This window comes from Ovis aries, chromosome 11, assembly GCF_016772045.2.
Source record: "Ovis aries strain OAR_USU_Benz2616 breed Rambouillet chromosome 11, ARS-UI_Ramb_v3.0, whole genome shotgun sequence".
In the NCBI taxonomy this organism is placed as follows: Eukaryota; Metazoa; Chordata; class Mammalia; order Artiodactyla; family Bovidae; genus Ovis; species Ovis aries.
Genome location: NC_056064.1, coordinates 57,318,979 through 57,345,709, shown reverse-complemented (window position 1 = coordinate 57,345,709; position 26,731 = coordinate 57,318,979). Strand labels below are relative to the sequence as shown.

Genomic DNA, 26,731 nt, shown 5'->3' with positions numbered 1-26,731 from the left:
CAGACGTACGTAATCAGCCCTGCCCAAGGGCTTCCCTGATAGGTCAGTTGATAAAGAATCCAACTGCAATGCAGGAGACCCCCGTTCTTCCTGGGTCGGGAAGATCCACTGGAGAAGGGATAGGCTACCCACTCCAGTATTCTTGGGCTTCCCTTGTGGCTCAGCTGGTAAAGAATCCACCTGCAATGTAGGAGACCTGGGTTCAATCCCTGGGTTGGGAAGATCCCCTGGAGAAGGGAAAGGCTACCCACTCCAGTATTCTGGCCTGAAGAATTCCATACACTATACAGTCCATGGGGTCGCAAAGAGTTGGACACGCCTGAGCGACTTTCACTTTCAATCTGCCGCAGTTGGGGCTATTCAATCAAGATGGTCAAGATTCAATGAAAAACAGAACGGAACTTTGGCTTTGTCGGAAAAAAACATGGCAGGAAAACCATCAAAAGGTTCCACATATTGTTTCTTCCCTGGTGGTCCAGTGGTTGAGAAGTCACCTTGCACCGCAGGGGATGCAGGTTTGACCCCTGCCTGGGGAACAAAGATCCCAGCTCCACAGAGCAACTAAGCCCAAGACACAGCTATGAGCCTGTGCATCACTAGAGAGTCCGTGAGAGTCCGTGTGCCACAAAGGAAGATGCCTCATGATGCAATGAAGACTCTGCGTGCCAGTGTGAGGAATCCCGCCCGTGACAAGGTCATGAGGAAGGAAGCTGACATACGCAAGGCGTGCTCAGACTTCAGGGACCCCTCTGGAAATTCCTAAGCATGTACCCCAACAAAAATCTGCCGGTTTTTGTGCTCTGCTTTTCCACTCTTCTGATATTCTCTGGAAAAAGTCAATTCAGGGCTTTAGACTTCTGCATTTGAAAGAGTGTTTCAATCCAAAAACCCCTCTGATGGCTTTCTAGCCTGCCTGCAGGACTCCTACAGCTGCGCATGTGATTGTTTGAGGCCTCCTGACTGCAGGAGGCACAGGAAGCTTAAAACATAGGAATGCTCCTAGGAATGTAGGAGCTTCCGAGGAGTCAAAATCTTTAGAATAGGACTGATTAAAAGTTTCATTTGTTGAGTCAATGCTTGCTGCCAAGTTTTCATATCCTTTATTTTTAGATATAGTTGGTATATAGAAAAACAAGTAGTAGACCTGGTATTAGCAACATTAGATCTTTGAGTTAAGTACCTTCTTTGTTATATCCCACTGCACCTTTGTTCTATAGAGATGTAACTTTAGCGCTTTAAGGAGATGTAGATTAAAGAAAAACACTTCAGGGGAAACAAAATTAACATTCATTAAGGAAGAGAGCCAAAAAGTGTTAACAAGCCTCTTGGCCAGAAGATAATGTAAATCACCTGAGACCTTTTGTATACAAAATGATGTATAGAAAGAGTCTGGGCTGCGAACACTACATAATTTTGTGTTACCCATTGATCTCCATATTTTATCAAAAGTATAAAAGGCCTTCTGAACAATAAAGGATGGGACCAGCTTCTCGGACCAGTTTCTCCAACTAGTCTCTCGGCCTGGTTTCTTGGGACTCTGGCTCCCCCCCGTGTCTTTCTCTTTCTTCTCTCCCTTTCCCTCTCTCTGCTCTTTACTTTAACTTCAGGCTGAATCTCCACCTGGGGCGCAGAGGCTCGCCAGGTCTACTTACTTGCCCTGGCTGTTAAGACCCGCACGAAAGGGAGCTTAAGGCGAGGCACCCTTAGATATTCAAGCGAGCGCTGGTGGCCCAACGTAGATGGTGCAAATTCCTTGTCTGGAATTTTATTGGTCTTCCGCGTAAACCAAGCTATTCAGCCCTCTTCCTCCACTTAATCTTCCTACTACACTATAGTTTCTTAATCTAATCTTATATTAATAAATAAACAAGTCTTTCCACGCCAACGCCGTCCACCCTTCGATTTCTCTGGATCCACCGGGGCTGGACCCCGGCAGGTAAATATTTTTATTTTTAAAAGGCTCCCTATGTGATGGGGTAGGTCTGATGCGTGTCTCTGAAACGCTCATCATCACAAAAATCACACTATTTGGCAGACCAAGCATTCAAGCTTATCAGTTCAGTTCAGTCGCTCAGTCGTGTTCGACTCTTTGTGACCCCATGGACTGCAGCACGCCAGGATTCCCTGTCCATCACCAACTCCCGGAGCTTACTCAAACTCACGTCCATCAAGTCGGTGATGCCATCCAACCATTTCATCCTCTGTCGTCCCCTTCTCCTCCCGCCTTCAATCTTCATCAGGGTCTTTTCCAGTGAGTCGGTTCTTCGCATCAGGTGGCTAAAGCATTGGAGTTTCAGCTTCGGCATCAGTTCTTCCAATGAATATTCAGGACTGACTTCCTTTAGGATGGATTCGTTGGATCTCCTTGCAGGCCAAGGGACTCTCAAGAGTCTTTTCCAACACCACAGTTCAAAAGCATCAGTTCTTCCGCGCTCAGCTTTCTTTATAGTCCAACTCTCACATCCATACATGATCACTGGAAAACCATAGCCTTGACTAGATGGACCTTTGTTGGTAAAGTAATGTCTCTGCCTTTTAATATGTTGTCTAGGTTGGTCATAACTTTTCTCCTAAGGAGCAAGCGTCTTTCATGGCTCCAGTAACCATCTATAGTGATTTTGGACCCCCCAAAAATAAAGTCTGTCACTGTTTCCACTGTTTCCCCATCTATTTACCCTTAAGTGATGGGACCAGATGCCATGATTTTAGCTTTCACTTTCATCAAGAGGCTCTTTAGTTCTTCACTTTCTGCCATAAAGATGGTGTCATCTGCATACCTGAGGTTATTGATGTTTCTCCTGGCAATCTTGATTCCAGCTCATGCTTCATCCAGCCCAGCATTTCTCATGATGTACTCTGCATAGAAGTTAAATAAGCAGGATGACAATATACAGCCTTGACGTACTCCTTTCCCTATTTAGAACCAGTCTGTTGTTCCATGTCCAGTTCTAACTGTTGCTTCTTGAACTGCATACAGATTTCTCAAGAGGCAGGTCAGGTGGTCTGGTATTCCCATCTCTTTAAGAATTTTCCAGAGTTTATTGTGATCCACACAGTCAAAGGCTTTGGCATAGTCAATAAAGCAGAAGTAGATGCTTTTTCTGGAACTCTCTTGCTTTTTCGATGATCCAGCAGATGTTGGCAATTTGATCTCTGGTTCCTCTGCCTTTTCTAAATCCAGCTTGAACATGTGGAAGTTCACAGTTCACATACTGCTAAAGCCTGGCTTGGAGAATTTTGAGCATTACTTTACTAGCCTGTGAGATGAGTGCAATTGTGTGGTAGTTTGAGCATTCTTTGGCATTGCCTTTCTTTGGGATTGGAATGAAAACTGACCTTTTCCAGCCCTGTGGCTACTGCTGAGTTTTCCAAATTTGCTGGCATATTGAGTACAGCATTTTCACAACATTATCTTTTAGGATTTGAAATAGCTCAGCTAGAATTCCATCACCTCCACTAGCTTTGTTTGTAGTGATGCTTCCTAAGGCCCACTTGACTTCACATTCCAGGATGTCAAACTTATAAGTAATAGCTTATAATCAGCCACTTCTCTAATCTCTATTTTTCGCCAGATTCAAAAATACAGTATTTCCTATCAAATGTTCTACCACAGCAAAACTTCCCCTAAGTGGTTGTTTCACTTCTAATATGTGAATTTCTAGGAAAGTTCCCATAGGCAGAGCCTCTACTATTTTTTCTAGAAGCTCATCTAGAAAGTAGGCATCAGGGACTGTATTCTACTTACAGCTGAGAAGCCTGTGTAGCTGTTACCAGAGTCAGCAGACCCTCAGGGCTGAGAATAACACCTCAAGGCTTCACACCCCCTCCCCACTCCCACCGCCAAGTCCATCGACTACCCGCCCTTCGCTTCAAGTCCGTGGTAACGGAACACAGACTGGCGCCTGATTTTCTCCTTTAGACATGTCAGGTTACATACGTCTGGACTACGCTTAAAAACAGAGGTGAGGCTTCCCTGGTGGCCCAGAGGTGGACAGTGTGCCTGCCAGTGCAGGAGACACAGGTTCAGTCCCTGGTCTGAGAAGATCCCAGATGCCATGGGCACCCAGAAGCCCACGGGCGACAAGTCCTGAGCCTGCGCTCTGGAGCCGGGGAGCCGCAACTACTGAGCCCGTGCGCCCTGGAGCCCTTGCTCTGCAACAAGAGAAACCACTGCAATGAGAAGCTTGCTCGCCTCAACTAAAGAAGAGCCCACGCAGCAACAAGGACCCAGCAGAGCCAAAAACAAGTAAATAATACAATTATTTAAAAAAAAAAAAAAAACCCTGAAGAAAAAAGCTAAATATTAACTGAGATTTAGCCAAGCTGAACAGAAAACATTATCAGTTCTCCTAAGGCAAAAAGTGAGTAAAATATCATTCAACAAAATGCTGCAAAGCATGAGAGCTGATGACGCAGAGCCTCAACTCCAGGTGGGAGGGGAGGGAGAAGCTCTGTTTCATCTCTCTCTGCTCTCCTGGTATCACTGAAGGACCAGCCCTGGGGGAGGAAAAGACCTCTTTCTGAGGAGGCATGTCTGGTCCAGAGCGGGAGGATTGGTGTCCAGATCCTGCAAGGACTGGAAGAAGAAGAGGGGTGTCCTGGTTAGAGATAAGATCGCCCCATCCTTTCAGAGAAGCCCGTCCAGGAATGGGATGCAAGGCCCACTTAAAAAGAAATCTGGAATGACTTCCTAGGCTTTACCCACACCAGTTACTCAGTGATCGTGGCCTCCAATCGCTTAAGCAATAGAGAAGGTCCCTTGTCAGTGAAGAGAAATTGAGGGGTGTGCTGTGATCTACCAAATAACACGGCGGTAGTTTGCGCGCAGGAGACGCAGTGGTCCCAAGTCCTTACAAGGAATAGGTTACAAGGTAGCCAGTACAGGGGTTAGTACTTGAGGCTAGTCTCAAAAGAGGATTAAGGGCTTCCCTCATAGCTCAGTCAGTAAAGAATCTGCCTGCAGTTCAGGAGACCTGGGTTCGATTCCTGCGTTGGGAAGATCCCCTGGAGAAGGAAATGGCAACCCACTCCTGTATTCTTGCCTGGAGAACCCCATGGATTGAGGAGCCTGTTCGGATACAGTCCATGGGGTCGCAAGAGTCGGACGCGACTGAGCAACTAAGCCACCACCACTTCCCTGGTGGTCCAATGATTAAGACCCCGAGCTTCCACTGCAGGGGGCATGGGTTCGAGCCCTGGTGGGGGAACTAAGATCTTGTTTGTTTCCTGGCATGGCCCAAAACAGGAAGGTCGGCCACCAGCTCTGCAGGACTACCTATAGACGCGCCAGTACCCCAAAGGGCAGCAACACCCTCTGGGACAGTACCCCGCCTCTGGTCTGGGAGGTGGCTGGGTATCAGTTTCTTCAAGGCTCCCTGTCCCCCAGGCCAGGGAACATGGTCCATTTCTGAGAAACCAGATATTTTTTTCTCATGAGTGTTCTTTTTCAATAAGAACCCCAAATGGTTCTTATATAACACAATGAAAGCTTAGCTGTTTTCTTACCCTTCACCAGCATCCACTCCTCCAGTGAAATGGACCATCTTCTAAGGCTCTCAAGTTCTAGGACTTCCCTGGTGATCCAGTGGTTAAAACTCCACACTCGCACTGTAAGGGTATGGGTTTGATCCCTGGTTGAGGAGCTAAGATCCCACATGCCACGTGGCGCAGCCTAAATCAGTAAGACTCTCCAGTTCACCTCAACTGGTACCTTCGCTGCCCTGAGTTTGCTTGGACACATACAGACCACGCCACCAAGCCGGGGCACGCACGTGGGGAGCCGGGGCACGCACATGGGGAGCCGGGGCACGCACATGGGGAGCCGGGGCACGTGAAGAACACATTCACATGTGTGCATGTGACATGCATGCACACACACAGGAAGTGGACGTGTAACACACACTCACACGCACACACAGCACAACCTCTGTATCTCTGGGGCAAGATCTCAGATTCGGAGAATCGCCAAGGCTTTCAACCGAGGAAGAGAACTAGAATCTGACTAACTCCTCTGAAGGATGTTGAGTCATCTCTTTCTCGATGGGGAAGGAGGACATCGTGCCGGTGATAACTTTTCATCCAGAGGGTTCTGTGCCAGGCCACAGACTGCACACCGAGCCCCAGCCAACTGTCCCTGCAACAACACTTTAAGTTTGAAAAAAAGAAAAGGATTGGCAAAACGGTGTGGACAAGTCACTACAAATCATTCCCACCGGTCAACCAACCTCAAGCATGGGTCCTGCTCATAGCAATACTTTTGCATAAGAAACACATGACAACTTCTTTGCATAAAAATTACTTCAAATAATTTTTTTTAATTGATTCTTACTGAGGACAGTGTTTCAATAGGCATTCCCCATCCCCACCCCCCACCATGGCTCAAGCAGTAAAGAATCCACCTTCAGTGCAGGAGACACAGGAGGCGTGGGTTCAATCCCTGGGTTGGAAAGATGCCCTGGAAGAGGAAATGGTAGCCCACTCCAATATTCTTGCCTCGGAAAACTGCACAGAGGAGCCTGGCAGGCTACAGTCCATAGGGTCACAAAGAGTCGGAGGTGTCAGAACACTCAAACACATCAACCAGAACCACCAACCCGCCCCTCCCGCCATCCACTGTGCCAGCTTCCTCATAGAAACCTGAGGCTGGACACTTCAGGCAAAGCTGAGATGCTCGGCCACCAAGAAAATGAATCACAGCTCTCTTTCTCAACCATGAACGCACCTCCACGAAAGCATGTCTTCAAGATAAAAGAAGTCCTCCCTTCACCCACTGTTCCACCCTGTCCGTTTTCACAGCTCGAGACAGCTGCATCAGCTCATCCTGTGCATTTGTGCATTTTTTTGGCGGGGGCGGGGGGGGGGGGGAGTCGAGAGAGGAATGCAGCGTGTGGGACCTTACGTCCCTGACCAGGGATCAAACCCACCCTCTCCACTGGAAGCATGGGATCTTAACTGGAAGCAGGGGACCACCAGGGAAGCCCCTCATCCCATGCATTTTTAAATACCAGCCAGTATGTGACGGGGAAGAGCATCTTTTTAGAGCCTTCCTTGATGAACTGAGTGGCTCAAATGGTAAAGAGTCTGCCTGTAATGCGGGAGACCTGCATTTGATCCCTTGGTCAGGAAGATCCCTGGAGGAAGGCATGGCAACCCACTCCAGTATTCTTGCCTGGAGAATTCCATGAAGAGAGTCAGACATGACTGAGCAACTTTCACTCTCTTTAAGGATGTGATGGGGAACAGCATGTTCTTAGAGCCTTCCTTGATGAACAGGAGTCTCCAGGGCTCATTCTCAAGATGATTTAGAGTTAGCTTAGTTCCAGCTGCACTGCCACTTTAAAGTCTAGACACTTCTAGAACAAAGGCTCAGACTGGATTAAGACTCAATTTGGCTTCCACTTACAATGCTTTCTTGGTGTTTTATTTTTTCTTTTTTTTGCAGATTAGTCTCCTACATTCCAATAGTTCCCAGAGTAATCGAAGTTCATGAAAAAGATAATGGAGACGTCAAATTTCTGACTAAAAGAGAGAACGAGGAAGTTGACGATAGAGGCTTGTCCCAGGAAGGCCAGAACTGGCCTGAACAGAAGGACGTGGTGGGGAGAGCTGGAGGGTTTTCTCCATATGTCGGTAGAGTCTACCGTAATAATGGAGGACGATCCGAAAGGCAAGCACGCTGTTTTGGCTGTAATGGGTGCATATGTGTTACTATTTGTGAATCCTAAAATGAAAAACAGTTCCTGGGACCAGACTGAAGTAAGTTCTGTTGAAAAAGAGAGAAAGGCATCTATTTAAAACGCTCCACTTTCAATAGAGAAGGAAACAATGTGGAGATGTCTTTGCCTTATTTGAATAAATGATCCATCAGCTAAAAGAATAAAACCAAACAGTCTCGCAAATAGCTCTCCCAAGCGGATGGTGCTCTATTATTCATTACAGCCCCTCTGGGAGGTGACAGGCCTCAGCTGTTTCACAGTCCTTCCCTCCTGTACCCTCACGCGACCCCCTCTGCTTGCTCCAGGGGCTTCAGGTGGCACCGGTCACAGCCTCAGGCACGCCGTGTGGCGCGGGGACTGTCTTTGCAACAAGGAAACCCCATTCCTCCTCGGTCTTGGACGCGACAGCTCTAGTCCAGAGCCATCCTGGACCTGAGGCCCTTTGCCGCAGTGTCTGCACCTGGACACCTCTCCTCCAGCAACAAAATTCAAAGAAGCTGTGCGGGACTGAAAACAGCTGCGTGCGTGCACAGGGGGGCGAAATCACGGACCAAAGATACGAAAAGATCCCCAAAATCCCTGCTGTCGCTTCTGAAGGGCCAGGAGCAAACAGTGGGTGTCAGAAGCAAAAGCCTGCACTCCGCCGCCAAGGGGGTGGGCACGTCCTGAAGCCACACCCCCGGCCTGATGCCCTGAACACACCCCCTACCCTCACCCCATATAAGGAACAAGCTAGTTCTGGGGAGTAAGCAAGGGGCCCTGTTGTTCTCGCTTCTCCTGCTGTAGCAGGGGCCCCAATAGAGCCTTGTCTGAATTTGCTGTCTGGCTTATGATCAATTTCTATTAATTAAGGAGGCCAAGAACCCTTGTGGGTATCAGCCTCGCTCATGCCTCTTCTCCATCTCTCCAGCCTCCCTATCTTGGTGTTGCCTCAGACAGAAGCAGTTTATTAACAGCTCCTGGAGTAGGAGGAAAAGGTTTCCAGTTAGAACAACCTGCTAAGGACGATGCGTTTGGAGGAGGAAATCAGCCAGGTCCAGCCCCACAGGGCCGCCACTCTCCCCAGCTGATCCAGAGGAAAAGGAATGATTCAACTCCCCAGGATGATCTGAAAGCCTTTTGCCCTGGAAGGGTCTCCATTCAAGTTTCCAAGAGCCGAGAACCGTCTCACTAAGAAAAAGCAGAGTGCGGATAAGTGGTGCTTTCAGAGCTCGCTGAAGATGGTCTGGTGTGAGGTGCGTCCTCCTAGTCATCTTCACTCCTTGTCCCAGAGTCACTCTATCCAGCCTTCTCCAGCTGTCACGCACCATAAAAACAGCGGGGTTTTAGAAACAGCAGATCAAGCATCATCAGAGGAGACTGAAGGCTCTTCACACTCGCTCTCGAATGCAATTCACCCTCCGTGTCTGCTGCTTTGAGCGGTCCCGGCATCGTTCCTGGCTCTCCCTTTCTGAAGGTGGTGGAGGCAATGGGAGGCTTCGGGCTCCTTTCCATCCCCATCTTTGAAGGCTTAAAAGAGTTTTATTTCTCCTTCCATGCTCTACCCATACCAGGAAACCTGGGACACCCAGGAAAAGCCTCCAGCAACCTCGAAGGCAAAAAGGGTTTTAACTACGTGCTGTGATGGGTGTTTTTTTTTTTTTGCCTTTTCATACTGTTCATGGGGTTCTCAGGGCAAGAATACTTAAGTGGTTTGTCATTCCCTTCTCCAGTGGAACACATTTCGTCAGAACTCTCACCATGCGGTCCATCTTGGGTGGCCCTACACGGCATGGCTCATTGAGTTAGACAAGGCTGTGATCCGAGTGATCAGTTTGGTTAGTTTTCTGTAATTGTGATTTCCATTCTGTCTGCCCTCTGATGGAGAAGGATAAGAGGCTTGTGGAAGCTTCCTGATGGGAGGAACTGGCTGTGGAGGAATCTGGGTCTTGCTCTGATGGGTGGAGCCATGCTCAGTAACTCTTTAATCCAGTTTTTTCTGTTGATGGGTGGGGCTGTGTTCCCTCCCTGTAGTTTGGCCTGAGGCCAGACTATGGTAGGGGTAATGAAGGGAATGGCGAGCTCCTTCAAAAGGACTTCTGCACGCACTGCTGTCTTCAGTGCCCCGACCCCATGGCAGGCCACTGTGGACCCACACCTCCGCCAGAGACTCCTGGACACCCACAGGCATGTCTGGCTTAGTCTCCTATGGGGTCACTGCTCCTTTCTTCTGGGTCCTGGCATGCACAAGGCTTTGTTTGTGCCCTTCAAGAGTCTGTTTCCCCAGTCCTGTGGAAGTTCTATAATCAAATCCCACTGGCCTCCGAAGTCAAATTCCCTGGGGGTTCTTAGTCCCTTTGACCCATCCCCAGGCTGGGAAATCTGTTGTGGGTCCTAGAACTTTCACAACAGTGCAAGAACTTCTTTTTAATATGTGGAGAATAGGTGTGTGCCGAAGCCAGAAATTGTTACTATTCTCATGGTATCTTGGTATATTTTTGCTAATATGTCATTCCTATGAGCTCAGTATTTAGACGAAATAGCTAATGCTGCTTATGTTTTCAAATAAGCTACACCAGCCTTTGTAACTTCGTGAGCTTCTGTCAGATAAATTTATTTCGATCTTCACTGTTATAATTGATGGTATATACTAGAAACCAAAGAGCAAACTCTTTTTTTTTTTTTTAGTGACTTTATTTTTGCAAGTGTACTGCTTCAGAAACCACCTCCACAAGAAATCACACTCTCAGTGAAGGAACGCAGGGCGAGGTCTGTTCATGAGGCCAGCATGTGGACTCAGCTCGGTTCCTGCCTACTTCTGAAAAAGATCCCACAGATTCAGGAAAATGAACCAGAGTTCCAGCTGACATAACCTACCTAAAATGGGGAACTGGAAACTTTAGAATTTTACAATTTGTCTTAGAACTCCCAGCCCAGCGAAAAGCATTCAAGACATTTTCTAGATGTCTTAGCCATTATTTGCCTGTTAGCAAAAGGAAAAAAAAAATCAAGGCTTAAAAACAGGCAACCAGGGTCTTCCTTGGGGTCCAGTGGTTGAGACTTCTCCTTCCAGTGCAGGGGGTGTGGGTTCGATCCTTGGTCAGGGAGCTAAGACACCACATGTCTCAGGGGCCAAAAAACCAGAAGATAAACAACAGAAGCAATACTGTAACAAATTCAATAAAGACTTTTAAAATGGTCCACTTCAAAAAAAAAATTTTTTTAAGTCCCATTTAGTACAATGACTTTTTAACGGCCCCATCTGATTTCTTCCAGATTTTGTAAAATAGTTTAAGTAGCATGCAAAGTCACAGTAAAGCAGATGACCAAAGGGATGCTCTAAGAATGTCATAAAGACACGTCAGCTTTGCCAGCACAAGACTGATGACAGAGAAATGTCAAGAGTTTTGAAATCAGGTCAAAGAAAATGACTTTCTATCATCTTCTCATCATGTCTTTCGCTCAAAATCAAACATTACAAAAATTTCCAGGTGCTTAAAACAGTCTTAAATATGAGTTAGACTGTTAAAATCAGAAAAGGAAATTAGCTAGCTTTTGGAGGGCTCACAATGCACTCCCTTTTGGAGTCCTGTTCTAAGCACTTTATATTCACCGTCATATTCAATTGCCACAAGAGCTCTATGAAGTAGGTCCAACTGTTACCCCATTCTACAGATGAGGAAACTGAGGCATAGCAGTCTTACATCCCTCGCCCAGAACCCAATTTGTTAACCGCATCACTGCACTTTCACTTAGGGAGGTGTGACCTGGAGCTTGTGACATCCCCAAACCCCTGCTTTCCTGTCTGCAAAACTTGGATCATACTACCTACGAGACAGAGCTGTATAAAGACTGGCTGAAAGGAGACATTACCAATAACTTATCACATTACCAGGTACAGAGGCGTGTCCAATAAACATGAAATTCCCCTCGCCTTTCATCGCAGCAAGAAAAGACCAGAAACTTCTGGGTCATTAAACCACCGAACATTTTCCAGATTGGCTAATATTAAACCACGGCTTCTGATCCTGCCATTAGGAAAACTCACCTGGCCCTGACATAAACTGACCGCATGATGCAAGATAAAGCAAGCCCAGCACAGGAAAGTAAGCGGATCGTGCACCGCCCAGTAAGGCGCTAAATGATTTCTGTCCACACAGTGTTCTTGCCTAGAGGGCTTTCCTCCTCTGCTAAGCCTCAACTTGTCTGCACCCGAACAGACAGGGGATACGAGGTCTCCCCTTGCTAAACAGGGGTTCGTGTTGTCCAGTTGTTGCAGAAACTTCGGGTGCACGATGTGTTCTAAACTGCTGAGCTGTTCATTCTTCCCCCGGGGTGATATCAGGGCTGGACTGGGGCCTGGTGCTAACGGGGCAGGGGAGCCATGTCGCTAATCTGGGGTCTATAACCATCTGCATGGCACACAGTCCAGCTAGAAACAGATGGCACACTCAGAGGGGTTTAACTAAAATGAATGTAATGGGAGGAGCTGCACACAGAGGGATGGGGTGCGGGCAGACAGAGCTGGATGAGGAGCCTGGAGTCCAGGCAAACGTGGAAGACAATCACCAGCCGGAGCGCTGAAAAGGGGGAGGCTACGAGAGCCCCCGAGAGCTGCCTCCACGGGGGAGGCGGGACCAGGAGCTGTGCCTGCGATGTCACTTGCCACAGGCAGAATCCTATTACATTCCTTTGCTCCTCTCCTGAGACAGGCTGGGACCTGGGACCCTTTGCTGTAAGGCTTGCACCCGGACACACATCTCCTTGAGCAACAAAATACAAAGAAACGATAGCAGACAAAAAATAACTGCAGGCATGCAGTTGGGGCAAAATTATGAACAACGAGATACAAAAAGACCAAAAATCCAACTGCCACTTTTGAAGAGCCCAGGGCAAAAGCAGAGTACCGCACATGCCCCCTGCACACTGCACCACCAGGGAGGTGAGCAAACCACCTAAGCTACCCTCCACTGGACCCCCGGACCCACCCCTACCGTTACCTCATACCTCACCAACGTGCAGGAGGGCATAACTGAGGGGCCCTGGGGCCTTCCGGCCTTAAAAGCACTCTCTACATTCTAGGAGGATAGGGACTTCCCTGGTGGTCCAGTGGCTAAGACTCCACACTCCCAATGTGGGGGGCCCAGGTTCAATCCCTGGTCAGGGGAACTAGATCCCACGTGCCACAATCAAGAGTTTGAAAGCTGCAACTAAAGGTCCCACAGGCTGCAATGAAGATGGAAGATCCCATGTGGCACAGCCAAATAAATAAATATAATTTTTTAAATTAGCAAATTCTAAGAGGATAAACTAGGTTTTCAGAAAATAACCCCTGGACAGCTCAGGAGCGGCAAATGGGATGCAGGATTAGAGCTCCACCCACTCACACAGGATGCCAGGCGGTTAACACCCAGAGATTCTGCTTTGGGCAGACGACGCAGAATGCAACTATGTGAGCCTCCTTGGCAAGACATAAAGTCGTGCACACGGCTTTTCAAATTCAAAGGTCAAGTAGCGTACTCTTCCATGATCCGCGCCTGTACCAAAAGCCTATCAGAAGATTCAATACATTTTAGCCAAGTGGTGGCATTCTCCCCCAAACTCTATTTGCAGACACTCAAAGAGCAAATTTTCCCAAGTCTTAAGAACTCAGAGTTTTTGATCACCCAGCCTCAGGCCAAGCAGTTTTCCGTTTCTGATTTACCTGGTAGAGCTTACAAAACAGCAGAAGCTAACAAAGTCCACAGTCCAGGAGAGACAAGGCTTCCCCCAAGCACGCCTCCTCCTGAAACGGCAGTTTGCGCGGCGATCTGATTTCCCTGCCGGAGTCTTTGAACTCTTCGTGGTCTAAGTCCTCATTAACTGACACATGATTGTAGGTTGTGTGAGTCCCGGGATAAGACAGGATCCTGCCAATGGTTTATCCCCAGGAAAGGGAGACTTGACAACTGCTTCCTCCTAAGTTATTCTTCCAATTATGCTGTATCCAAGAGGAAAGTATCCCTTCTTTCATCATTACAGTCAAATATTCTCAGGTGGCAGCTATGGGTGCCTGGGAGGCCACATACTTCGCTAAGCAAGGTGAGGGCAAACTGAAGTTGCTCGGTTGTGTCCGACTCTTTGTGACCCCATGGGCTATAGCCTATCAGGCTCCTCCATCCATGGGATTTCCCACACAAGAATACTGGTGAGGGCAGGATTACTGCAATAACGTGTTGCTGTTGTTGTCGTTGTTGTTGTTCAGTTGCTAAGTCACACCTGACTCTATTGCGACCCCGCGGACTATGGCCCACTGGGCTCCTCTGTCCATGGGATTTCCCAGGCAAGAATCCTAGGGTGAGTTGCCATTTCCTTCTCGAGAGGATCTTCCCGATCCAGGGAGCAAACCGGCCTCTCCTGCATTGCAGGCAGATTCTTAACTGCTGAGCTGCCAGGGAAGCCCTGTAATAAAAAAGCTCCTCTTACAGATGTGTCCTTCAGTTGAAAACATTCAACCACACTGGAAGGGACCACCTTCCCTTGAACTCATCCTGACCCTTAGGATTGCTGTCCTAGAGTACACAGCCCAGAAGCAACGAGAAAAGGAATAAGAAGGTGAAAATGACCACAAGACTCTTCTCATTTCATAAATAACATTTAAAAGCCCAAAGAGTTCACATATTCTGGGGGTAAGGGGAGGGCTGAGCAGATTACGAATGAATTCAACATTTTTGCAATTAGAGTAATGAATCTAATCATTTCCTTTCTTTCATAGTAATTCTAAAATAAGATGTATTTTGAATGTTTATAGACTCGTCAGCATACCAATAAATTACTACAAAGTTAAATTATTTTTCACACACTCAACAAAGAGTGAGTATCTACTGTGTGTCAGACACAGTACTATGTGTACTGGTCTAGAAGCTGAGAATTTGATGAGACAAAAGACAGATCAGATCTCTGCTCCAAGCTGAAGGGGAGACACTCAACAAACAGATGCATAAATAAATGAGCATGTATCACAACACAGCGACAAACGTTATGATAAATGTGATACGTAGACAGTAAAGAGCAATGCTAAGGTCGTGGACCCCAGAGCCAGACAGCCTGGTTTATTTCTCGGCTCTGCCACTTCCTCAATCATTTGGGGGAAATTATATAATCTCTCTTGGCCCCAATTTCCCCTTCAATAAAGTAGAGATAAGAACAGGATCTAGCTCAGGGGGTTTTCTGTGAGAACTGAATAAGGCAGTTCATTTCCAAGAGTTTATAACAGTGGCTGACATATAAAAAGTCCTTTAGAAATGCTAACGCTTCCTACTTTGAGTTGGGGTGACCCGGGCAGTCTTCTCAGAGGAGGTGACCCCACGTGAAGATCTGCTAAAACAAACGGGCAGAGTGAGAGCCTCAGAAAGCGGTGAGCCAAGCCTTCTTTCTGAAACAGAAAGGACAGCAGTGAGGCTGGACTAGCACGAGAGGGAAGAGGGGGCTGAGGTGCGGCCAGTCACGCAGGGTCTTGATGGTCTTTGCTAGGAGTCGGAACTTGCCCCAGAAAGGGGAGAAGCCACTGGAGGGTTGAAGCAGGGGACACCCAGGGCCTGGTTCACACTTTTGAAAGATGCAGCTGCTTTCATAACAAAGAGAGTTACTAATGGGTCAGGAGTAGAAACGGGGAATTAGAAGGTAATCCAAAGGACTTCCCTAGGGGTCTGATGGTAAGACTCATGCTTCCAACGCAGGGGGCGTGGGTTCAATCCCAGGTTTGGGAACTAAGATCCCACCAACAAAAGAGAAAGCAATGTAAGTGGCTCAGATGAGAAACTGATGACTTGGTCTCTGGTAGTAACAGTGGAAATGGAAAAGGCCAGGGATTAGCAAATTATGGGCCAAAACCGGCCCCCAGCTTGCTTCTGTAAATGAAGTGTTCTTGGAACACAGCCATCCCCGTTCACCTACCTACTGTCTACTGCTGACTTCCTGCTACGGTGGCCTTGTTGAACAGTTCTTACGGAGACCACAGGGCCTGCAAAACCCATTAACTCTCTGACTTCATAGCCAAAGTTTGTCAACTCCTATTTTGGAGGAAGAGTCTACAGGATTGGAAAATGGATCAGGTGTGGACAGAGAGAAGCATGGAGGATTATTCCTGGGGTTTTGGCATGAATAACTCAGTGGTGCCACTTTCTGAGACAGGGTTGGCTCGGAGAAGAGAATAGGAAGGGTGGCAGGAAGAGAATGATTACTTTGGACGTATTGGGTTTGAGATGCCTCTTAGACACCCAAGTGAAGAGTCTAAGGAGGCGGCTAGATGTATAATCCAGGAGCCCTGGGCCGGAGGAACAAATGCAGGAGACATCTGCAAACACCTCTCCCCTTCTCTACACTTGCACTGCCATCATAGTCTCCACCTGAACCCTTGGGGCGACCCTCTGAGTCTTTAGGGGACTGGGCAGGATGGCGTCACCTAGTCAGGCACTGCAGACTGAGAAGGGACCCGTGCTAAGGCTTGAGCCTGGGCCCCTCCAATGTTACGAAGTCATGCAAAGCAAGAAGAGCCAGCAAAGGCGACTAAGAGGAAGTGCCGAGTGATGGAAGATGCTGTCTTGACAGAAGTCAAAAGGCAACTGTGTGTATTAGGCTCTAAGTTCACCCACCTCAACAGAACTGACTCAAATGCATTCCTTTTTATGGCTGAGTAATATTCTGCGGTATATATGCACAAATTCTTTATCCACTCATCTGTCGACAAACATCTAGGTTGCTTCCATGCTCTAGCTATTGTAAATAGTGCTGCAAAATTTGCTGTATGATGCAGGGAGCTCAAAGCCAGCACTGTGGGACAACCTAGAGGAGAGGGATGCGGAGGGAGGTGGAAGGGAGGTTCAAGAGGGAGGGGACATATGTATACCTATGGCTGACTCATGTTGACGTATGGCAGCCACTAACGCAATATTGTAAAGCAATTATCCTCCAATTAAAAGAGAGGCAACTGTGTCAATAAGGGGTGGGTCAGCCATGCTGAAGGCTGCTGAAAGGTCCAGAAACGAAGTGACTGCTGAAACTGAAACTGGCGAGACGGGGAGGGCGGTCTTTCAGTGGAGGCAGTGGTGATGCAAGGAGGCCTAACGGGTGGAGCTGGAGAAGGGAAGCGGGGGCGTCTTGCAGAGACAGCAATTACCAAAGGCCAAAACGTTTCATTGTGATGGGGGAGAGGTGGGCATGCTGGAAGGAGACTGGAAGACAAAGGAGCGTTTTTATAAGACGGGAGACGCTAGGGAATATTTTTGAGATGATGGAAACCGTCCCGCTGAGAAGGAGAAAATTATGGAGGAGAGAGAAGAGCGTGAGCTCCTTGAGAGGTGGGAGGGGTGAGATGCAGAGTTGGACTTAGGGGACTTAACTTGAGGACCTTCCTGATTACTTCCATCTTCTCCACACATGTGCGAAAGCTCATCGGCCAGGGCGGAACGGTGGAGCAGGGAAGAGAGTGCAGGACGCTTCAAGTGAGACGGACTTAGAGGACAAGCTTATGGTTGTTGGGGAGGAGGGGGGAAGAACGTGGGGGAAGGGACAGTTAGGGAGTCTGGGATAGACACGTACACACTGCTATACTTAAAATGGATAAGGGTGAGGAGGGAGGAGAGGGGGGTTCAGGATGGGGGGACACACATCTGTGGCCGCTTCATGTTGGCTGGTGTGCGGCGAAAACCACCACAATACTGTAGAGTAATTATCCTGCAATTAAATAAACTTTAAAAAGCAAACAGATAAAAAATAAAATGGAGAACCAACAAGGACCTACTGTACGGCACAGGGAACTTTGCTCAATGTTATGGGGCAGCCTGGATGGGAGGGGAGTCTGGGGGAGAGTGGATACAGGTATATGTATGGCTGTGTCCCTTCGCTGCCCACCTGAAACTGTCACAACATGGTTAATGGGCTTTAACCCAATACAAAATTAAAAGTTTAAAAAAGAGAAATGAGAGATTGTTACAGGATCATTGGCTGTTCATCAAATATCTCTTCGATCCTCCATTGCATCAACAGAGCTAACTAACATAGCAGGCGCTCAAATACGCACTAATTAAGGGTCCAAACTAATGTTTGGAGTGGGATTTCTGATATCTCCTTTTCTAGTGAAGGTGTTGAGTTTGTGGGCAGTCCAGACGTCCAGGCTCTCTGCATCAAATGTGATGCCTGCCTGGCTATTTGTTGAAGGCAGGGTCTCCGGTATCTGTAAACAGTTAAGTCAAATAACCATCCCTCCCACGACAAATGTCACCTCTAGTTGACACAGGCTGATAAACATTGACACAGAGATGTTAAGACGACTGTCGGAGGCATTCTTACCCTACTAGCATGTCAGCCAAGGGGGAACACCCAGTGTCTCAATCACCCCAGGCAGTGGTTTGTGACTGGATCTCCTGTCCCGCCCCAGGCACTCCTTTGATCGATACAATCGATCCTATACCAGAACAAATCTCCCTTTCTTTTCTTTGCTATCTGCTCATTTGCTGTCAGATTCCTCTCCTTTTTTCCCTCTACCTTCTTGCTTTCTCCTTTTCCATTTCTCCTAGCTTTGTGGTTAAGTCATGTCCAACTCTTTTGCTGCCCCATGGACCGTAGCCCACCAGGTTTCTCTGTCCATGGGATTCTCCAGGCAAGAATACTGGAGTGGGTTGCCATTTCCTCCTCCAGGGGATCTTCTCAACCCAGGGATGGAACCCCCATCTCCTGCACTGGCAGGTAAATTCTTTACCACTGAGCCACCTGGGAAGCCCTTCTCCTAGCTTCAGTTCAGTTAGTTCAGTCACTCAGTCGTGTCTGACTCTTTGCAACCCCATGAATCGCAGCACACCAGGCCTCCCTGTCCGTCACCAACTCCCAGAGTTCACTCAGACTCACATCCATCGAGTCGGTGATGCCATCCAGCCGTCTCATCCTCGGTCGTCTCCTTCTCCTCCTGCCTCCAATCCCTCCCAGCATCAGAGTCTTTTCCAATGAGTCAACTCTTCACATGAGGTGGCCAGAGTTAAATGTCTTATTTTAATGTCCCTTGGTTACTCTGTCTCTTCCATTTATCATCTCTTCTCTGTTGTGCTCAGCCTCCATTCCATCCTAAATCTATAAGAGAAGCGCCCTTCCTCCAGCATCATCCGTGGACAGACAGACCTAAGATTCATCAGGCTCCCCTTTGAGATTGAACACGGACATGCCAAAAAGGCAGCCACCTGTCATAAAAGAAGAGCTATTGGGACTTCCCTGGTGGTCCAGTGATTAAGATTTCACCTTCCATTCTAAGGGGTGCGGGTTCGATCCCTGGTCAGGGAGCTAAGATCAGGCATGCCTGGCAGCCAATAAAACAAAACATAAAACAGAGACAGGGACTTTCCTGGTGGTCCACTGGTTAGGAATGCCCCGTGCAATGCAGGGGACTCGGGTTTGATCCCTGGTCGGGCAACTAAGATCCCATATACCACTGGGCAGCTAAGCCCACACACCACAACTAGTGAGCCCACGTGCCACAACTAAGACCTGAGCGGCCTAAAGAAATAAATATTTTTTTAAAAACAGAAACAATATTATAACAAATTCAGTAAAGACTTTGGTCCACATCAAAAAAAAGTCTTAAGAAAAAGAAAGGTACTGAAATGAGGCATCGAAGTGGTTGTGATACAGGTCAGAACCATCTTACTGCTTTTAGCATTTCAGCTATTAGGTGACCGATGACAGAAGCCCCTTCTGCCTTTCCCAGCGTGGCCTTTGGGCAGACACTTCGTGACTATGCGACATGTAGGTAGGACGCTCTTCACTCACTTTGCAAATATTTATTGAATCGTTCCATCAGGGAGCCAAGGTCCAGATGTGAGGCCACACAGTGCATAAATGAAGGAGAACACGTGGGATCTGCAAAAATGTGTTTTTAAAAACCCTTCTATTTTAGGCATGATGCTGGCTGGCTTGCGGTATTTCTATTTAAAAGGGAGGAGAAACCTGCCCCCTCAATGTTCTGAGGGAGATAAGAGTGCTGACGGGCCCAGAGAAAGGGAAAATGTCAGAACGTGTTCCCAGTTTTCAAAGACAGCCCTCCAGCACGCAGACAACTGGGCCCCTGGGCACGGCCGCCCTGGGGTCACTGGCTCCCGCGTCACTGGACGCCACTGCAGCCCGGGGCCTGCATCCGCCTGAACCTGCAGATCCTCACTGCTGGGCAAAGGGCAGGAGGCGGTGCGAGTGCCGTCTGAATTTTGCTTCGTTTTTGTCTGCTTCTTCTGGCTTTTGATGTTCTGAAATTTTCTTTGAAGCTAGTAATGTGACAAAGATCAAGGACCGCAGAGTCAGACTAACTGAGATCCGAAGACTGACTCAGCCACCGACTGCCTGTGTCATCTCGGACAGGTGCCTCGCTCCTGATGAAACCCTGTTTTACAATCAGATGAGTGGAAGACAAGCTACGCTATAGAAGTGCTGTGAGAATTAAATATAATGCATGCAAAGTGCTGAAGTGGTGCTTGAAATGACAGCTATTATAATCGGCAGAATGCTAGGTTTGATTTCAGGAGCCCAGGGTGATCTAAATGTCATCTCTTGAACTTAAAACGCTGCCTGCTTAAAATCCTACCCCAAAAGATTTAAGGAGAAAGGAGGAAATTTTGTCCTCAGGAGTTGCCGCACTATGCCTGCCAATGCAGGGGTCACGGGTTTGATCCCAGGTCCGGGAAGATTCCACATGGCATGGAGCAAAAAAGCATGGGCACCACAACTTTTCAGCCCACGCTCCACAACAAGAGAAGCCGCTGCAGTGAGAAACCGCACACCGCCAAGAGCAGCCTCCACTCGACCCAACTAGGGAAAGCCCACATGCACACACAGCAACAGAGACCCAAAGACCCAGTGCAACCAAAAATAAATAAATATATTTTTAAGTTAACAACAACAAAAAAAGAGTTGCCACAAGATACACATATACACATGCAGTCATCTCTAAATAAAATGAAAAGATGGCAAAATACTGAGTGAAGGAAGTCATACAGAGAAGGTGAAATATCATAGGATGTCCTTTATATGTGCAATCTAAAATGAAATGATACAAATAAATTTATTTAGAATATAGAAACAGACTCATAGACTTAGAGAATGAACCTATGGTTGGGGGAGGAGGCTGGGGGAAGAGACAGTTAGGGAATTTGGGATGGACATGTACACACTGCTATATTGAAAATAGATGACCTACTGTGTAGCACAGGGAACTCTGCTCAGTGTTATGGGGCAGCCTGGATGGGAGGGGAGTTTGGGGGAGAATGGATACGCGTCTATGTGTGGCTGAGTCACTCCGCTATGAACCTGGAACTATCACAATATTATTAATCGGCTCTATCTAGTATAAAACAGTAAGTTTTCTTTTTTTTAAGATGGCAATAAAATGAGGAGCTACCTTCTACTTGTGCGCTTCCTCGAAGAAAAAAAAAAGAAAGACTATTTCACATCTCAGCCCTGGCTCCCAGCCCAGTGCCTTGCCCAGTTGCTGGAGCTGAACTCCGTGCCCACATCCTGGTTTTACTGGAACCACGAAGCAGGAGGCGGAGGAAGAAGAAAGCCTCACTGCCACATCCATGCAGAGGGGCTGGGAAAGGGGCCGTGGAGAGTGAAGAGTCCAACACACAGTTCCCGCAGCCCCTGGAGTCCCCCAGCGCCCAGGCAAGAAGCCGGCTTGGTGACAGCCTCTGTTGGGCTCTCGGATCTGCAAACAGAAGAGCAACAGTGGCATCTTCAGGGCAGCCGGGGGAACTTGGCTGGGGAGGCAGAGAGAAGGCGTGCAGAAAGCCCTGCCTTCGGAACACACTCTGCTGCGATGTCAGCCTGCCCTTTCTCTACCTGAAATGACAGCTGTGTGCGCCAGGGCCGCCCACCCCATGCCAACCCTGAGGCCCCCGCACCCAAGCTGATTGCTGACATTCCTCCCGCTTGCTGTTCCAAAGATGCCAGCCAAACTCTCATTCGTGGAGCCAGAAACTCAGAGGGTATAGGTCAGTTGGAGTCTCTAGGGCAAGCAACTGAAAGTGTTTTGATTTTGAAATATATCAATAAGATATTGGACTGCCCATAAAACCCCTGGGGAAGCTGGGGAACCCTGCGCAGCAAAGAGACAGGAACCAAGGAAAGTGAACCTTCAGAATCTAATCGAAACACAAGACACTGGGGAGGTCACCCCGGCTGTCGCTGGCAGCTGGATGTTACAGCTGGATTCAGTGTCTCTGCTGCCCCTGGAGAGTGGATGTTTGTAGGGGACACCTCTGTCACCGCCAAAATGAAGTCTCCCTGCTCCTCGACATCACTAGCTCTCCATCTAAAGTCCCAGGAGGGTTGTGTCTGATTGGCCAATCCCAGCTCAGCTGCGAGTGGAACAGAGAGATGTTGCCAGACAGCGGTGATTCTCAAACACAGAAGAGAGATCCTGCGGGCGATGGGAAGCCAAGCAGCAGCAAGTGTCCCTACCAGATGGGGTTGCGGTGACAACAAAGAGCAGACCTGCCACCAGGAAGCGCTTTGAGTTTGTGGGACGTTGCAAGAGAAAGTAGAAAAGGAAGTCAAAATTCTAGGTCTCAGTGCTTGTTCTGTCTCTGATTATGCGGCGGGAATAAATGAGCTTCTCTGGGGTTTTTGTCAGACAGAATAATTATCCCTACCTCCTTTCCAGGGCTGAAGTGTACATGGGATCACGTTGTGGATGGACTTTTGACGGTTACACCTAGTAAATCCATTCTGGGTTTAAAGCCTCTCTGGGTCCCAGGTTACCCACCTGTCAAATACCCTAGGTTGCAGGGCTGCTGCTGCTGAGTCGCTTCAATCGCGTACGACTCTGTGCGATCCCATAGAGGGCAGCCCACCAGGCTCCCCCGTCCCTGGGATTCTCCAGGCAAGAACGCTGGAGTGGGCTGCCATTGCCTTCTCTGAGGTGGCAGGGCTACGGTGAGGTAAACTAGAATACTATCTCTGTGCAGTTGCTAAGTCATGTCCCAACTCTGCAACCCCATGGACTGTATCCCGCCAGGCGCCCCTGTCCATGTGATTCTCCAGGCAAGAATCCTGGAGTGAGTCGCCATTTCCTCCTCCAGGGAGAGTACTATAAAGGAGTGGTTCAACTGACAGATTGAAATTTTTTGATGCCTGGGATTTGTCTCAAAATCACGGGGATGGTGGGAGGGAGAGGATGTGGGGCTGGGGCATTCATGAGGGTGACCATGACTGAGTAACTGTAAGACCCAGCTGGTGGACATACCAGTATCATTCTCTCTGCATTAATGTGCATATGAAATCTTCAGTAATTTTTTTTTTTTTTTTTTGGCAAATGAAGGGTCTTGGAAACACTTAGAAGAAACAGGTCATACTCTCCAAATTTTATTATGAGTCAGTTAGGCGTCCTCCCCACCCCCACCCCACCCCTCCTCCCAGGCATCGTTTACTCAGGCATTCGAGTCTTTTCCTCACTGCCCACTACCCTCCTCGCCGCACTGGTGCCAATGTAAGGTTCTATCAGGGGAAACATCTTTGAAGGTACAACACTGGTTTGAAACCAAACCCAAAAACCCAAAAGAAATAACCGAGCAATGAAAACCAGAAGCAAACGAGCGCGCGCACACCCCTGCGCTCCGACCGCGTCCCGAGCATCTGTGAAGTTACTTTCCAATGAACGAAAACGGACTCCCAGGTCCCTCTTCCTAACATCGCATTCGGTGGATGCCCAGAGGAAACAACGAACAACAAGGACGCCCCAGAAAGCTGCAGGCTGAGAGCCAGGGATGGGGGTCCAGCGGTCAGCTCCGTGCGCCCACCCGGCTCCCAGCCCGACCCGGACACGGCGCCGGCCGGGGGCCCGGAGGAGAAGAAGGCCGACCCAGGGGAAGGGGACGGGCCAAGAGTGCCATCGACCCCTCTTAGGGGAAAGACCGCGATCCGGCGCCGCCGCGAGGGGCCTGGCGAGGGGACCCGAGCATCCCGAGGAGGGGTTATAATCAGACCGCCGGCGCTTGAGGACATTTAATCGCGACGGGGAAGCGCTGCACCAGCGCTAGGAGAGGCTTCAGACCTGAGTGAGGCTGCGCCCCAACACACCTGCGGGCTCAGCGACCCAACAGCCACACAGGCTCCGTTTTTAAAAAGTGCCGCCCAACCACTGAAAAAAAACCAGTTTAAAAACAGTGCCGCCCATCACTGGCTCCGCCCCTCGGCCGCCCCGAACAAGCCCGGCCCCGCCCCCACCCACCGGGCGGAAGCGCCTCCGCCCTCAACCAAGATGGCCGCGGGGCGGCGCGGCCGGGCGGAAGTGCCCTGCTGGGGCGCCGACGCGTCCATCATGGCGGCCACGGCCGCCTCACCCGCTCTGAAGAGGCTGGACCTCCGCGACCCCGCGGCGCTCTTCGAGACCCACGGCGCGGAGGAGATCCGCGGGCTGGAGCGCCAGGTGCGCGCCGAGATCGAGCACAAGAAGGAGGAGCTGCGGCAGATGGTGGGCGAGCGGTACCGCGACCTGATCGAGGCGGCCGACACCATCGGCCAGATGCGCCGCTGCGCCGCGGGGCTGGTGGACGCCGTGAGGGCCACCGACCAGTACTGCGCCCGCCTCCGCCGGGCCGGCTCGGCCGCGCCCCGGCCGCCGCGGGACCCGCAGGTCAGCCCCGCGCCCGCGCCCCGGCCCGGCGGGCCCGGCCCGGCGGGGAGGCGGGCGCCCCGGCCGGGGCCCACCCGCCTCAGGAGGCGCCCCCGCCGCCCCCTGCCCCCGCGGCCGGCGTGCGGCACTCCTGCCGCCCTCCCCGCGTTGCTGGCCGTTTCCCCGCGGCTCCTCGGGAGCCTCCCGGGCTCCAGGCCTCGCCTCCCTCACCTCAGTCCTGGGGTCGCCGGGCTTCCTTTCTCATGGAAACGCTGGGTGTGCAGCCCTGTTCCCGGTTTCCCGACATCGTTTCGGGAACAGAGTTCTCCCCTGTGTCGACCACCTCCCCTCCCCGCTCGTTCCTTCCTCCCGCCCCCCACCCCCACTCCACTCCCAGGAACAACTTCCAGGCTGCAAAGAGGCCTGCGACCCTTTGCAGCAGGTCGTTGGAGGGTAGCCACCAGTCCCCGGGCTCTCATCTTTTAATAGAGGAACAGGTTCATTTTAAGGAACTAAGGTGATAAGGAATCTGCCTGCCAGTGCAGGAGACACAGCAGGTTCGATCCCTAATCCAGGAAGATCCCACATGCCTTAGAGCAGCTAAGCCCCCTGCAGCATAACTGTTGAGCCTGTGCTCTTGAGTCCGCACACCCTAGAGCTGGGGCTCCACAAGAGAAGCCACTTCAATGAGAGGCCTGCACACAAACTCCAAAGTAGCTCCCTCCCTCACCGCCCCCCCTTCACCCCGCTACCCTCCACGCCCCCTTCACCCCGCTACCCCCCACGCCCCCTTCACCCCCCCCACCCCCGCCCCGGTGAGAATCGGTGGATTCAAAGGTCCCTGGAAGAAAGCAGTGAAGGACAGGCAACCCTTGACCACCAGGCTGAGATACTCAGTTCAGTTCAGTCTCCCATTCGTGTCTGACTTAGAACTGGGCAAACATAAGATCTACATGACCTTTGAAGAATGTCATTTGACAGGAAGGGAAAAGGATAGATTGGAGGGGAGAGAGAAAGCACAGAGTGCAAGAGCAAGGTTTTCGGGTCCACGTAAGGGTGAGATGACCATAACCTGCAGTGGAACCCGGGAAGTGACGGCAGGAACCTGGGCGCAGACGTGTCAGCAGAACCATCAGAAGGACGTGGACTTCCTGGGATGTGGTGGTCTGTGCAGACATGTTGAGGGAGGTCAGATGGCTGTAATTTTTGGTAGGAAGATGAGCCTCGTGTTAAATGTAGTGATTATAGAGTGAAACAAAGTCCCAGGGGAAGTGTCCAGACACAGCAGAAGAGGCTCGATGGGCAGTGGTGAGGTCTGCGTGCTGTGCTGTGATCTGCATGGAGGTGACGCTTCAGGGAAGAGAGCGGTGAAGAGAGAGGACAGACTTAAGATGAGTAGAGGCATGAGGCTGGACCCAAATTCAGGGGAAGGTTGGTGAAGAGGAACAGCCAGCAGCGAAGCCCACAAGGCAGTCACAGCAGCAGGAGAAAGTGTAGGAAGCACGACCATCAAACGCAGCAAGGTCAAAAGCTCCCTGGAGGGGCGACACGTGGGCTCTGGGCCGAGACACCCCAGGGGTCCCTGATACCTGCCTGTGGGGTGACCAGATTTGGTTTGCCCCTCTGTGGGACAGGGCAAAGGTAGACCTGGTAGGAAAAACTTAACTCCAGTAATTCTGCTCTTCCAACCTCGATGCCTTGCTGAGCGGCACCGAATCCAAGTTCATGAAAGTTCCGTACCCCTGGACCCCCCATACATCTCCCCTAGCTGGCCCCACGCTGACCTGGCTCTTGTTTGTCCTGACTCAGCTCTGTGCCTTTGCCTGCAGCCCCAGCAGCCATCCCAGGAGAAGTTCTACAGCATGGCTGCCCAGATCAAGCTTCTCCTGGAAATCCCGGAGAAGATCTGGAGCTCCATGGAGGCCTCGCGGTTTCTCCACGCCGCCCAGCTCTACCTGCTCTGCTGCTGCCTCCACAAGCTGCTGCAGCTGGAGTCTTCCAGTTCCCGACACAGCCCAGTCCTCTCCCGGTTCCCCATACTCATCCGGCAGGTGGCGGCCGCCAGCCACTTCCGGTAAGTGGTCCGCCAGCAGGACCGTCTCTGGTGATGGCCGTGCTGCACTGCTCTGATTTTATGGAGCATGTCTTCTCTCTCCACATGTACTAGGGCTCTTCTCCGAAGATGTCAGAAGCTCCCTGTGACCTTTGCCATCATCTCTTTAGGTCAGCCATCCTGCACGAGAGCAAGATGCTGCTCAAACGGCAAGCCGTGTCCGACCAGGCTGTGGCCGAGGCCCTGTGCTCTGTCATGCTCTTGGAAGAGAGTTCTCCACGCCAAGCCCTGACCGACTTCCTGTTGGCCAGAAAGGCAGCAATCCAGAAACTTCTCAACCAGCCTCACCACGGTGGG

At 50.0% G+C, this 26,731-nt stretch overlaps 2 protein-coding genes and 1 non-coding gene across 3 annotated transcripts in view; 2 read left to right on the top strand and 1 right to left on the bottom strand.

Annotated features, from left to right (window-relative positions):
- Window positions 1–24,685, bottom strand: part of SLC39A11 (solute carrier family 39 member 11) — a 370,219-nt gene extending 345,534 nt beyond the window's left edge. The window contains exon 1 of the mRNA XM_042256462.2: window positions 24,553–24,685. The gene's annotated coding sequence lies outside the window, so the exon portion shown is untranslated. The remainder of the gene's footprint in view (window positions 1–24,552) is intronic.
- Window positions 12,790–12,863, top strand: TRNAG-CCC (transfer RNA glycine (anticodon CCC)). The gene has a single exon. It is a non-coding gene; the product is annotated as a tRNA-Gly (tRNA).
- The window catches only part of COG1 (component of oligomeric golgi complex 1), a 12,106-nt gene continuing 9,382 nt past the window's right edge, over window positions 24,008–26,731 (top strand). The window contains exons 1-3 of the mRNA XM_027974014.3: window positions 24,008–24,342; window positions 26,151–26,395; window positions 26,545–26,726. Coding sequence (XP_027829815.1) covers window positions 24,028–24,342; window positions 26,151–26,395; window positions 26,545–26,726 — 742 coding nt within the window. The 5' untranslated portion in view covers window positions 24,008–24,027. The remainder of the gene's footprint in view (window positions 24,343–26,150; window positions 26,396–26,544; window positions 26,727–26,731) is intronic.